Consider the following 15,792-nt stretch of genomic DNA (forward strand, 5'->3'; position numbering starts at 1 on the left):
AGAAAACTTACTTGCTCAGAAAGTGGCTGTACTGGTGGCAAGGTCACAGTGTTTACAGAGGATGTTAACGGTGGCGTCACCAATTCACCTTCATCAAAAAGGGACTCAGTCTCTTGGTCAAACCAGTGCTTCTCCGGCTGTGCGGTAGGCGCCTGAGTTTGCACTGGCTTCACAGTACTTGGGGCAGGAGCGGGGAGTTGTTCACTCGTAGCTGCTCGATTGGTCGACCGCCTGCTAGTACCACGAGATGTTGCTGGTACGTTGAATGGGTCTGCTAGGGAACGAACAGGCTCCTTTGCTGACGGAGGTGGTGGCAAAATAGCTATAGGCTGCTTGCTTGACTTTGGAGTTGGTGCTGCTGTCGTTGCAGGGGCAAACGAATCCCCAAATGGATCACTTCCAAAAGGGTCTTCTCTGATAGACGAAGGTCCAAATGGATCAGATGGCGTTATTCTTTCCATTTGATGAATTCCTTGCTGTATGCTGTTTAGTTCAAATTCCAGGTCTAGAAGATCTGCTATAACCTCGGACGTTTGTTGAGCGGATTTAGATGAAGCAGCTGTTCCATTCTCTTTTACTGCTGAGTCTTCCTGAATAGTTCTCATCTTACTTGCTCCTGGCTCCAAGCTGCTTGCTCCATTCTAAAATCACACAGGAAAGCAACATAGAACAAATTACATTTCCAGAATCCTTACAATCACATTGGACAATAACAGAGTTGCAGGGTGTAAGGTTTACCTTGGTGCCGGATGAGCCTTCTGAAAACAGCCCACCTCCCAACTTTATTTGGTGTTGCTCAATATGCTGCTTGGCTAACTCGATCTCTTTCTTTTTCAGTTCAAATACAACTTGAAACAAATCTCGCATTGCAATTACAACCTAAAAAAAGAATAATAATTTAGTACTGGTCAACAAACTGCAGTGTGGTACATGTACAAATTTGGTACAGTAACAAATGCAAAGTTACATTACATTTCAAATCAAAGATTACAGCTAACTCAAGTGCAGAATTTGACGTGATACGTGTGAATATTACGAAGACGTTCAATAGAGGGTGAGGTGGGGTGGGGGAAATTCGTTCATGTGGTGTACGGCAGGAGTTCAATTTGGTTGCTACCGTCATCAAAATAGTTAGTTCTTCCATATGTGACCCTTTTCGTAGTTCTTCCATATCTGACCCTTTCCGCCATTTCCGAGTGGGCTGCGAGTATTGTACTGGATAAAGTGTAGCAATTCGCAGAAGAAGAGTACGTGTTAGTTGTAATATTGTGTTTTATGCTGTCACAGCATAACATACTTGCAAAGAGGTTTGCTGTTCAATCCAGGCCGTCCGAAACTGAATGCAGGTATCTGTCCTTTCTTCACTGGCCTCATTCTGCTAACGAAAAGTATTTTAAACGTTGGGGTTCGAACTAGCTAGTTCAAAAGTCGAGCATCACGTCATCATCGCGATCTGAGATCAGTCACAAAGCTGGCCTGTTCCACCGGAAAATCCCCTAAAGAAGTAGGGGAAAAATATAATTCACCATACAGATAAAGGCGCATTTATGTCGATCAAAACATAGTTTCTAACCAAAATTTTGCAATATTCTGCCTTACAATAGCTTTTAAACACTATGGTAAGACACTGACATGAATACCACATTTTGCCGTCTGGTTAATTTCGCGTTCATTGCACACGGAGTACTAATTCAAGTGGAGAAGAAGAAGAGAAGGAATCGAAATTATTTACGAGGCTTCTCGGCATTTACAACGGGCGAGGTTGTGCTGTGGTAAGACACAGGATGGTAATAAGAATAATAATTTCACTGTCGTTAGAACCTTACAGCAATAGACACCGTCAAATGCATAATACAATGCAATTAATAACAAAAAAGTGCAATAGCTCAGTTATTGACATTGAAACTTCATATTATAATTATTAAATTCCTTTAATTCATCCCGGAAGTTTCAAGAAATTTCTTTATAGGGGTGTACAGCTAAAATATCAGACGCCCGTCCGGTTAGCCGCCCGGTGGCGATTGCCGCGCAAACACTTTCTCCACGTGCGCGTACACGATAATTACTCTACCACGCAAACATTGGGGTTACACTCGTATGGTGTGAGACGTTCCCGGGGGAGGGGGGGGGTCCACTGGGGGCCGAGGGGAGGCAGTGGGGTGGGTGGACTGCTGTGGCCTGTTATGAGGGTTGTGAACCACCGAGGGCTACGGCAGGGACGAAGCCTCTCCGCCGTTTCTAGGCTCCCAGTTCAATAATACAATACAATACAGAAATGTCAGACAGCATTTGCTTGCTTAAGAAGAACTTGTACAGCTTATGATAGTTCATGAAGTAATTTGGGTACCATGACGTCACACTATTAACTGTTTACAATCTATGGTATGATACATAAATGCATCATTGCTGCTTGTGTTATAGCAATGCGCAGTTTCTCTGCGTTTTGTTCCTTATAGCTAAATTAAAACTTAGTATTTATATGACGATACAGTAAGTACACTAACAGCTTTAGTCTGCAGTATTAAAATGCCATGCACATAAAATAATACCATATGATACTATGCTACGAAATAATGCAGAATAGGACATAGATTTTGGGTCCACAATTCATACGCCACCTTACGAGTTAAATTACTTTAGACAACTTACCACCAATATATTTTACACTCTGACCTCAAGGTAATATTTATCATTTAAATATATACCCGTGAACTGAACTCAATTAGGAACATTGGTGGGAAGTTTACATTATAAAGTAAAGCCCACCTGCTGAGTTTCGTTCTCATTCGGCATGAGTCCATTTGGTCGGAACCAAATAGATGCTTGAACGATTGTATCTCCAATATAACAGGTTTTAAGGCTACTGATATTATTCCTGCTGCAAAGAAATGTCGCGTCATCTTCATAACAATATCGTGCGGGATACAACAAAAGAGGGACTTGCATCCGGAAGAACAGTGGCTCATATCCCCATACGCTCATCTACATTCACTTTTCCCGTTGTTTCTCTAAATCACTTAAGACAACACGGTCGATATCCTTATACATCCTTCCCCAACACAAGCTTTTGATCTATCTCTACTGAACTCAGTGTCAAGGCATGATAAAACTCAATCTTCCTTTTTTGTCGGTGTTCACCAGAAGTGGCTGTAGGGAAATCAAACAAAGCTTACTGCGTTTTGAACTTACTAGGAACAGCTCGTAGCCTTTTCTCGGCTACAATGAAAGCTTTTATATTAAATGAAAACAGCTTAGAAACGAATTTTAATGCACTGATGAGACTAAACATTATGACTGTTACAATACTACCGTAAACTATCCTAGGTAAGTGCAAGCTACGGTAGTTTTCCTTGTAGCTTTGGTCGGGTACAGTCGTACCAGCATTACCTGCAGGTTACGTGTGTTGCATACCTATCGGGTGTTAGCTGATAACGATCTCTTTCTTTACATGAGCGATCAGTGTCTTACCAGATTCCCCAACTCCGTCTAGAAACTGAGTGAGGATATATAAAGTTCTTGGTAACCTATAGAACATTTTTGTTCTACATAGTTATCCTCCTGTCTGTTACTTAGGAATAAACAGTATTTATAGGAAAACTGAAATTGTCAAAATTTAATTCAGATTTTATTCGAAAATTGTTGATTCATAACGTGGAATAGAGGGATGAAGATTTATCATGTAGCTCTAAAAACACTGTATCCCTAACAAAAAGGTAAAATAAAAAACCGCAACACAAAAACATATCAAACATCGCTTCAATACTTCATCAAACTTATATAAAACATGATTGTGTTATTCACAAACAACTTTCGCATTTATCAATAACAACAGGAAACTCTTGCCTTTGATCACGATGAAGAACGTTCTATTGAGCACAAAATTACAACAACTGTTAATGTTTTTTATGTTTTTGCATGTGAACTGTACTTGCATCAAAAGTAATTGCTTTGGTCACATAAAAACTCAGAAGTTGCGCTATAGACTAATTTTTATTGCATCTAAAATGCCATTTATATTTCGTAAGAATATAGAATACACAGTAGACTTAACACTGAACGATATGCAGCGCTTACTACGGGCAAAACAAACAAAATGTAAAGAGAAGTCGTCGGCTCCCAGCTTGTCTCTCAAACATTCATTTATGTTCGTATCCCTACTGAAGCTATCGATACCACCCGTTATCCTACCATTTACTACGTCATTTATGCATTTTACCAAAACGACCGAACTGTACTTTTAGTAGGGCACAACTCTAATAACGTGTCAATCCAATTTTGCAACGCAGTACAGCAGCGATTCTCCACAGTATGTATTCGACAAGCCCTTGCTAGGTTTCTGGAGGTAAGTGGCACCAGATTACTACACGCGGGTCACGCAATCCCCGTAATTTACGGATCCGTGGTTTGTGGGTGCGGAATTGGCAGCAGATAGGGTCTCAGATGTGCCCCATCAGGTCCATAAAAGACGAACTTGGTAGCCAAGGAATCAACGTACGTCCACTCTCATGCTCCTCAGACCATGTGACATGGACAGTTATCCTCAAGTAAGCTGCCACGGCTGCTGGGGAAGACAGATGGTCCGCAATACTGGTGCCTTCAAGGACTACCACAGGTCCCATGGAAGCCTAGGTGAATGTCCCCCATAGCATAACATGTGAGGCATTCAAAAGAAAACGTACGAAACGACACTGTGGGTATAACTGAAGTCTTTATTCAAAGGGAATGACCAGAGGCACGAGCACAACTATTCCACTGTTTCACGAGCCGAAGAATTCCCTGTCCCCAGACTTCCTGTGACTGTGACAGGATTCAATCCTCCACTGTGTCCTCCAGTTCATCGACCGAGTAGAAGCCATTCCCTTTGTGATGTTTCTTTATCGCGGACCACACACTTAGAAGTCACAGGACGACATGTCTTGCTTACAGGATGGATGCTCAAGTCGATCCCACTTGAACCTGGCCATTACACTTTGTGTCACCTGGAAGATGTTTTATGAGGGGCGTTTGAAAAGTCCGTGCAAAGTCCGAGAGATGGTACCACCGGCGCGTATCGAGGTCATGTTTAGTTAGTAGCATCTTTGGAAAGAACGCACACCAAGTTTCAGCCTCATTGGTCTATTTATTTTTGTTTGGCATTCGTGTGAATCAAGGAAGTCGAGTGATTGTCAAAAAATGGACGAAAAAGAATTTCCTGAGATGATTAAACATTACTTTACGAAAGTCAAAACACCTCAGGAGACTAAAGAGAAGGTTGATAAACATTACAGTGACTCTGCACCTTCGATTAGAGCAGTTTATAAGTGGTTTCAAAATTTTCGGAGTGGACATATGGGCACAAGTGATGTTGGACGTTCTGGACGCCCTGTGGAGGTTACGACTCCAGGAATCATTGATAAAATCAATAATAAGGTGATGGATGACAGAAGAGTTAAGGTGCGTGAGATTGCTAGCGCTGTGGGCATCTCGAATGAACGAATATTTTGCATAAACATTTGGACGTGAGAAGGCTATCCGCAAGATGGGCTCCGCGATTGCTCACGCTCGACCAAATACGGAATCGTGTGAAGTGTTGCATGGATGGTTTGCAGCTGTTCAGTAAGAATCCGCAGGACTTTAAGCGTCGTTTTCGTCACAGTGGATGAAACATGAATACATTACAATACTCCTGAGACCAAACAACAATCTAAACAATGGGTTAACAAGGGAGAATCTGAACCAAAAAAGGCGAAGACCATTTCTTCGGCCGGAAAGGTTATGGCCGCTGTCTTTTGGGATTCGCAAGGGACAATCCTCATCGACTATCTGGAAAAGGGTAAAACTATTACAGGTGAATATTATTCATCGTTATTGGACCGTTCTAAAACCGAGTTGCAAGAAAAACGCCGGCGATTGGACCGCAAAAATGTCCTTTTCCACCACGACAGTGCACCAGCACACACCTCAGCAGTTGTGGCCGCAAAATTAATGGAAATACGATTCCAACTCCTTTCACATCCCCCATATTCTCCAGACTTCGCTCCCTCGGACTTCTACTTGTTCCCAATTTTGAAGAAATGGCTGGCGCGACAAAGATTTTATTTAAACGAGGAGGTGATTGCAGCGACTAATAGCTATTTTGCAGACTTTGACAATTCCTATTATTTGGAAGGGATCAACAAATTAGAACAGCGTTGGACCAAGTGTATAAGTCTAAAAGGAGTCTATGTCAAAAAATAAAAAAGGTTTAGCCCAAACATGTAAGTAGTTTTTATTTTTGCACAGACTTTTCGTATAGTTGAGCAAACATGTAGAAATCGCAGGGCGACATGACATGTCTGGGCTGTAGGGCAAATGCTCAATTTGCTCCCACTTGAACTTGGCCATTACACTTTGTGTGACCTTGGAGGCATGTTATCATGGAGCAGAAATGTCACATCCGTCAGCAGCGCAGACCTTTTGCGCCAGATGGACTTTAGTAGGCTATGGAGTGTCTCATAGTATGTGTCACTGTTAATGGTTTTTCCGTGCTCGAGGAAATTGGCGAGTATCGGACCTCAGATGTCAAAAAAGGCAGTGAGCATCATCTTGCCGGCTGAGGGCACAGTTCGGATTTTCTAACGGAGGTGACTTCACTACCTTCGCGTTCCTGGAGGTCTCACTACATTATCACAAAGTGGCATATGGAGATTTCAATTGCTCTGGTTGTTACGATGTTTCGTACCTTTTCACTTGAATAATCCTTACACTACCCCCACCAGGTGGCATCCGTGACTCGGTGCTTGTTTCGAGCAACTGTTCGCCTTGATGACGGCATATCCGGGCACGACCATCGACCTGGTGTTACAAGGAACCTGATGTATTCAACGATGTGACATGTTTCCATTGCTCCACAGTCCATTCTCGATGATCTCGTACCCACTGCAGTCGTAACTGATATTATCGTTGGATCGACATGGGAATCCGTATGGGTCATCCGCTGCAGAGCCCCACGTTCGACCATGTTCAATGAACGATGTGCTCCGAAGCACTTGTGCATGCACCACCGTTGTACTCCGCCACAAGTAGCCTCACGCTGCCTATCTACCTTTAGAGAGTGGGCAAGCCTCCATAGTCCAACTTCTGTGATGATGTGTGGACATCCAACGGCTTGTCACCTACTCCTGGTTTCACTGTCCTCTAACCTTTTTCATAGCTGCTCACAACAGCAGCTAGCAAACATATGACCAGATTCAACGTTTCCGAAATGGTCATTCTCAGGCGCCAGGCCGGAACAATCTAGCCTTTGTCAAAATCATTTACCGGTATATTAATGGATTTTCTATGTGGGCCTCTATCGTCGCTACAATGCTTCTCCATTCATCTCTGCGATGCGTATAAAAGGCGATTCAGCTGTCCCTACTCGCAACGCCTTAAATACCACATGCAGGATTTTCACGTTCTCTCGCTCGCTACACACAAACTATTATTCGAACAGAAAAATGAACCGGACCTTTTCGTAGTAAATATACTGTAAATTTTGTACTGGGATACTTTTTCGCTAGAGGCCACAGTTTTCGAATTGTTTCAGAAAACGTACAAAAGTGACCTTCAGACGCTTTTCTCTCGAATAACTCGAAAATCGTGCCCTCCAGTGAAACATATTCCAGTACAAAATTTAACTTAAATTTCCTATGACAACTTCCTGTTCATTTTTTCTGTAGAGCTAATCGTCTGCGCATAGCGAGAGAGCCAATATGAAAATCTCGTGTGTAGTTTTTGAAGGCGATGCACGAAACTCATAGGAAGGGGCAGGTGGATCACCCTGTATACTTAACTACACGCGCGAACCAAGTTGACACAAGGCGCGTTGGCTGATGAGAGCGGCTGTAAATGGGTTGCTCTAACCAGCCACTGCGCCGAGTGTCAACTTAACTTGCGCGTGTAGTACTTACACTGAAGTGGCAAAGAAACTGGTATAGGCATGAATATTCAAATACAGAGATATTTAAACAGGCAGAATACGGCGCTGCAGTTGGCAACGCCTCTATAAGATAACAAATGTCTGGCACAGTTGTTAGATCGGCTACTCCTGTTACAATGCCAGGTTATCAAGATGTAAGTGAGTTTGAACGTGGTGTTATAGTCGGCGCACGAGCAATGGGACACAGCATCTCCCAGGTAGTGATGAAGCGAGGACTTTCTCGTACGACCAATTCACAAGTGTACCATGAATATTAGGAATCCGGTAAAACATCAAATCTCCGACATCACTGTGGCAGGAAAAAGATCCTAAAAGGACGGGACCAACGACGATTGAAGAGAATCGTTAAACGTGACAGAAGTACAACCCTTCCGCAAATTGCTGCAGATTTCGATGCTTGGCCATCAACAAGTGTCAGTGTGCAAAGCATTGAACGAAACCTCATCGATATGGACTTTCGGAGCCGAAGGCCCACTCGTGTACCCTTGGTGAATGCATGACACAAAGCTTTACACCTCGCCTGGGACTGTCAGCACCGACATTGGACTGTAGACACTGGAAACATGTTGCCTGGTCGGACGAGTCTAGTTTCAAATTTCATCGCGCGGATGGACGTGTACGGGTATGGAGACAACCTCATGAATCCATGGACCCTGCATATCAGCAGGAGACTGTTTAAGCTGGTTGAAGGTTCTGTAATGATGTGTCGCGAGTGCAGTTAGAGTGGTATGAGATCCCTGATACGTCTACGATTCTGACATGTGACATGTACGTGGGCATCCTGTCTGATCACCTGCATCCATTCATGTCCATTGTGCATTCCGACGGACTTGGGCAATTCCAACAGGTCAATGTGACACCCCACAAGTCCAGAATTGCTACAGAGTGGCTCCAGGAACACTCTTCTGAGTTTAAACACTTCCGCTGCCCACCAAACTCCCCAGACATGAACATTATTGAGCATATCTGGGATGCCTTGCAACTTGCTGTTCAGAAGAGATCTCCACCCCTCGTACTCTTACGCATTTATGGACAGCCCTGCAGGATTCATGGTGTCAATTTCCTCCAGCACTACTTCAGACAGTAGTCGAGTCCATGCTACGTCGAGTTGCGGCGCTTCTGCGTGCTCGCGGGGGCCCTACACAATATTGAGCAGATTTACCAGTTTCTTTGGCTCTTGAGAAGTTGACACACGGCGCCGTTGCTGATGGGAACGACTGTAAATGGGAAATGCCTTTACTGTTGCTCCAACCAGCACTGCGTCGAGTATCAACTGAGTTTGCGCGTGTAGTACTTACCGTATCACGTGCCCGCAACCGAACCAGACAGCATTCAGTCTCGCAGTGGGCAGTGTTCGCAATCTTTTGACTCAGTAGTGTGTACGTCAGTGCTACAGCTTCCATTAGTCTTCATTAGCATAGTGAGAAAATTAAGGGATACTCCAGTCTTTGTACCAAACTTCAACGTTGTCAGTACCTTCCTAGACACAATGTAATTCTTATCGCATTATTTATTCAGATTTTTAGTTGCTTGCTATCCACTGACAAGCCACAATATTGTGAAAAACGGAGTCATCAGTTTTTTGATCATAAGAAAGAACAAATATTTTTACTACAAAAAATAAACATCATCTCTTGAAGAAACTGTCCAGTAATAATGATAAACCTAGCACGTATTATTTAAATCAAGATTCTCAAATATACAAATGTCACATTAAAAATAATTGAAAAAATTTAAAGTATTAGTTTTTACAATTCAAGATTTCTTCGCAAATAAGTCATAACTAATGGCGTCATTTGCGAAAAGAGTAAGACTGCGATTTATATTATCCGCTAGATCAGGCCTGGCCAAGATTTGCACTCCTGGAGTGGAAAACTTTGGAAGACCGTGTTTGCAACACTGTGGGAGTACTTCTAAGAGGCGAATACTGCAGCATACTCTTATAAGCAGGATTTTACCATTAGTGTTTATTTTCAACTTTTTACTTTCCGCCGAAGCAATTATTTTGATTATTTAATTAAATGAGTACATTACACAGTGTTAAAACGGTGAGTGGAAGTACAAAAAGCTTTACATACAGGCATATAACATTATGTCGTGATGTTAATCAATTTATACACATTTCGATTTTAGAATATGTAATATATCTGGAACTATAGCTCACGATACAGTCACACTCATGGAGTCATGCAGATCAACATCACGCTGGTGGGACTTTTGTAAGTCTCATAACAGAAAAAGGCTATGGTACACATCTGTTCAACCAAACACTGAAATAACTTTAGAAGGCTTGTCTGTGCACTCGAAGATATTAACTTAGGATAATATTTTACAAAAGTCTGTACAAATCGCTCTATTCTGCTCCGTCCTGATGCAGCAAAGTGGATCCATATTCCAAATAAGAGACAGTCTATGATGCAATATTTGTACATTAGTGACGAGTTCCGCGCTCTTAGCACACCATCGACTACAAAAGACACCGAAGGCCTCACTGGTCAGAATTAATAGGCATGGCGACAACCACCTTCGTTGATATTAAAACCACGGAATCTCACTGACGAGAAGAATGTCTTTAGCGATGAGTTCCGCTTTGAGCTCAGCCCAGATGATCAGTGAAGACGCATCTGGAGACGTTCCAGACAACGGTGAGATTCCAGCCTGACTGTCAGCCGCCATATGGACCGACATCCAGGAGTGATGGGCTGGGGTTCAAAAAATGGTTCAAATGGCTCTGAGCACTATGGGACTTTAATTCTGAGGTCATCAGTCCCCTAGAGCTTAGAACTACATAAACCTAACTAACCTAATGACATCACACACATCCATGCCCGAGACAGGATTCGAATATGCGACTGTAGCGGCCGCGCGCTTCCAGACTGTAGGGTCTAGAACCGCTCGGCCACTCCAGGCCGGCTGGGCTGGGGTGCCATTTCTTTTCATAACAGGACTCCTTTGATAATCATCGTTGGCACCCTTACAGCACAGCAGTACGTCAACAATATTCTAGCCCCTTTTCTTTGCCCTTCATGACAAGTCATCCTAGCGTTACATTTCAGCAAGATAATGACCGCCCCCCACACACACACACATGGCGAGAGTTTCTACTGCTTTTCTTCATGTTTGACAAATCCTACCTTGGCCATAAAGGTCGCCGGATCTCTCCCCAGTTGAGAATATTTGGAGCATTATGGGAAGGGCCCTCCAACCAGCTCGGGATTTTCACGATCTAATGCGCCAGTTGTACAGAACATGTTCAAGCAATGTCAAGCCAATTAACTGCTTACATAAGGGCCATAGGTGGACCAACGCTTTATTGATTTACTCAGTTTCTAAAGCTTTTCATCTTGAATAAATCGTCCAATTTTTCTCTGAAATTTGTCCGCACATGTACATCACATTTACCGATTACCGTTCAATTCGGATAATTCCTTCGCGGTGCGTCGTTCTGTTTTTCTTAGAATGTAATTACCTCACTGTCGGCGTCAGTTAAAACCTTTTTGAAACAAGTACGAATAATAAAAACATAAAAAAAATGAAATCCCGAGAGTATTCATGCGCTTTGCAACGTGGAATAGAACATTCCAAGTCACGCTGTTTTTCTACACAGAAATCAACGGTACAGAAAGTGACACACAGCCGAACTCCCGTTAGCGCCAGGACGTAACACACAGCGCGATTAACGTAAAGACTTGCACCCCTTTTATTTTGCGAAGGTTCGAGGTATCGAAACGAGGATTTTAGCAACATTTTGCAGAATGTCTTAAACACGTGTATAGATGCTGTTCCGTTGCGGTTTGTGACACAACGTTGACACAGTACCATCACACGTCCACTACTTAACCTTAGCCCTAACACTACCAACGCATACTGAATACCCTGCACTACCACAGGGGTGGCTGGAAGGGAGGGGATGCTTTATGACTGTCAGAAAATAAAATTGAAAGGAATATAAGTTTCGTTAGTAGATTTTTTACTTTATCAACAATGTACTTTTTTAAAATTTACTGATGTGTAACTAGGTCCCAGAAGCTGAAAATACTCATTAAGATAAGCAAGCAACGCATCACGAAGGAATTATCCGAATCGAACGGAAATCAGTAGATCTGGAGAGTATGTAGAGACAAGAAAATGTTTACAATTTCAGTGCCACAAATTGAGCGAGTCTGTAACGCGTTGGTCCACCTCAGGCCCTTATGCAAGCAGTTATTCGGCTTGACATTGCTTGACAGAGTTGTTGGATGTCCTCCTGAGGGTTTTCATTTTATATTCTGGATAACTGGCGCATTAGATTGTCAAAATCTCGAACTGGTTGGAGGACCCTGTCCATAATACTCCAAACGTTCTCAGCTGGAGAGGTATCTGGTGATTTGGCTGGAAAGGGTAGGGTTCACAAGTACGAAGGCAAGCACTGAAGACTCTCGACGTGTGCGGGCGGGCAATTTCTTGCTGAAATGTAAGCCCAGGGCGGCTTGTCATGAAGAGCAACAAAACGGGGTGTGGTATATCGTAGATGTACCGCTGTGCTGTAAGGGTGCCGCGAATGACAAAGGGATTCTGCTATGAAAGGAAATGGATATCGGGCTGTATGGCGGGCGACTGTCAGGTTGGCATCAACCCCTGTCCGGAGTGTCTCCAGACACGTCACCGCTGGTCATCGGGGCTCACTTCGAAGCGGAACTCATCACTGAAGAGTGGTAGGCAAAGTAACTTTTATTGAATGCTGAATTGTATTCCAGAATGACACAGATACGCGACACACTTTTTCAACATAGTCAAAAAGTCTTTGTAAACAACAATAGAAACGTTCTCCAAGGATTAGATAATCGGAAGCGCATATGGCATTCGACTGAAACCGAACAGCGGTCACGTGACTTTCGTCGCTGCCTGCTATTGAGACGCCGTATTGGGTTCATCATATTTCGGTTGTTTCCGTATTATAGCGTCCGTTTTATGACAGTACACCGTTTTAAGGCAAAGGCGTAATGATGATTATCACTCTAGACGCGATTTGTTATAATTATATATCAATTAATGATACATTGTCTGTAAAAGTTCTAAGAAAATTTAATATGAACAGTTCTGAAGTGTTGCTAAGTGTATGTACACCGTGGTAACGTGGGTTGAAAAAAAAAGAAAAAGAAAGAAAAAAATTGTTCAAATGGCTCTGAGCACTATGGGACTTAACTGCTAAGGCCATCAGTCCCCTAGAACTTAGAACTACTTAAACCTAACTAACCTAAGGACATCACACACATCCATGCCCGAGGCAGGATTCGAACCTGCGATTGTAGCGGTCGCGCGGTTACCACTGTAGCGCCTAGAACCGCTCGGCCACCCCGGCCGGCTAACGTGGGTTGAGATTTGTGGTTGTGTAGCTGAAAGAAGTAGGTTCGAATTCAGCTACATGCTAATATTGTTTTCATCTTTGTGTTTATTATTCATGTAACAAAAGTATGTTGTGCAATATTCTGAGTGTGATCTCTTAGTAATCAGTTCCTTCTATTTCATGGCTTCAGCCCGATTAAAAAAACGAAAGATGAAATTGCTGCGAGTGAAACAACCAGCAATTATATTTACGTGCCTTCTTGTCATAAATATTTGACAGTTTTTTCCGAATACGTCGCGATTTCCTAGGATGTGGTTAGGCAGGAATCTAAGAGTACAACTTCCACAGCCGCGAGTAGAACGAAGGGCAATTATGTTTACAGTCTTGCTTGTCACCAGTATTTAGCTCTTTATTCGGAATAGGTCGCTATTTTCGATGGTGCGGCTACGTAGGAAGCTAAGAGCACAACTTAAATTGCTGCAAATGGAACAAGCAGCAATCATATTTGCTTGTCACAAATATTTAGCTGCGATCTAATCCTTAACAACGCTTTCGTAAATTTGTCGGTAAGATAGCACAACACGGGCGAGAGACGTCACGTGACCGCTGTGCGAAATAAGCCGAACGCCAGACGCACTTCGGATTTTTAGTCAATCGTCCTACGAGTCGTTCAGTTCCTCGACAAAATAAATCTGCAGTGTGAACGTCCTCAAGGCTGGAAAATCTATTCCACTAGTTGTTCTATCGGACTACCGAAAAGATTCAAATAGCATGTTGCAAGACCAGTACTATATGGCGGATACTGATAAACCTATTGAAAACGTTGAAGCAAAGCTTGTGTTGTGCGTGCCGTGTGAAGTGTTGCGTTATCGTGCAGGGGGACAACGTCTTTGCTTAATTTTCCACGACTCTTGTTCTTTGTGGTGTTGCGCACCGACATGTTGCATAGTATGAAGCTTTATTAATGGTTGTGCTCTTTCCCGTAAATTCCATAATGGAAGAACACTGTGGCCATGACATTTCTTGCTCATGGCGCAAATTTGCATTACCTCCGCGGAGTCAAGATGGTGTATCTCCCTGTTACAGGTATGAAACGATGGACTCATGTCTCATCGCCGGTAATGACGCGGTTTCGGAAATCACTGTCTTCTACAGAGTAACGGTCATGGAAGTCCAGAAACGCCACAAAGCTTGCGCCTAAATGTGCAGATGACAGTGATCGCTGAACCCAACGTAAGCACATATCTGTTACTGCAAACGATCTCGAATGATCGAATGAGCACTGTCTATGGAGATACGCATCTGCTGAGCAATGTCCGCGACAGTCACTTTACGACTCTGTAAATCAGTTCCTTGATTGTCTGGACATCGACATCTGTGGTCGATTAAAAAAAAAAAAAAAATGGCTCTGGCCACTATGGGACTTAACATCTGAGGTCAACAGTCCCCTAGAACTTAGAACTACTTAAACCTAACTAACCTAAGTACATCACACACATACATGCCCGAGGCAGGATTCGAACTTGCGACCGTAGCAGTCGCACCGTTCCGGACTGAAGCGCCTAGAACCGCTCGGCCACCGCGGCCGGCTGTGGTCGATTCGACGGCCTGCCTTACTGATCAGTATCGCCGATGTCTGTGCGACTTTAGTAAAATTGCTGGCATCATTTCATTGCGACTGGGCGCTAAAATGCATTTGGGGCATACACCGCCAGAGCTTCACGATGAATATGTGTTCAGTTTGGACGTTTTGGCCTCAAGAATCGTAATGCCCAGCGTACTTCGATTTTGAAGTACGTCTCCAGGTGCCGCACAATTTCACTCTCACACTGCGACGCATCTGTATTCCTTACCGCAGTAGAACTGTGTGTGAAGGAAACCCGGAACATGTACTGTAATCTAACAATGCACTACTCCTGTTGCGTAATTGTCTTAGAGTGGGACGACACGTGTAACTCTGTTTCTGAAGAGTCTGCATATGCGGTACAACAGACAGTACCCTAAGACATAAAATTTATAATGGTTTGCGGAGTATGGGTGTACCCGGTGGTTATAATTAAAGCAGAGCTACACACAGAGGTCCAATGTGGGCTGTAATTATCGTATGGCGGCGAATCTTGATAGCTATTCTAATGCCTTAATGTGGTACCCATTGCGCTGAAAAAAAAATTGTACTAATTTTGGCCACCAGGTACAAATCTGACGCTGAAAATACAAGAAAGACATACACTATGTGATCAAAAGTATCCGGACACCCCCAAAAACATATGCTTTTCATATTAGGTGCACTGTGCTGCCACCTACTTCCGGGTACTCCATATCAACGACCTCAGTAGTCATTAGCCATCGTGAGAGAGCAGAATGGGGCGATCCACGGAACTCACGGACTTTGAACGTGTTCAGGTGATTGGGGGTCACTTGCGTCATACGTCTGTACGCGAGGTTTCCACGCTCCTAAACATCCCTAGGTCCACTCTTTCCGATGTCATAGTGAAGTAGAAACGTGAAGGGTCACGTACAGCACAAA

At 43.4% G+C, this 15,792-nt stretch overlaps 1 protein-coding gene across 1 annotated transcript in view; it reads right to left on the reverse strand.

Annotated features, from left to right (window-relative positions):
- LOC124794801 (protein disabled) overlaps nt 1-15,792 on the reverse strand; it is an 89,951-nt gene that overhangs the window by 27,242 nt on the left and 46,917 nt on the right. Inside the window, exons 4-5 of the mRNA XM_047258458.1 lie at nt 739-879; nt 12-641 (exon numbers count right to left, since the gene is read on the reverse strand). Of these exons, the coding sequence (XP_047114414.1) occupies nt 12-641; nt 739-879 (771 nt within the window). The remainder of the gene's footprint in view (nt 1-11; nt 642-738; nt 880-15,792) is intronic.

This window comes from Schistocerca piceifrons, chromosome 4 (assembly GCF_021461385.2).
Source record: "Schistocerca piceifrons isolate TAMUIC-IGC-003096 chromosome 4, iqSchPice1.1, whole genome shotgun sequence".
Classification (NCBI taxonomy): domain Eukaryota; kingdom Metazoa; phylum Arthropoda; class Insecta; order Orthoptera; family Acrididae; genus Schistocerca; species Schistocerca piceifrons.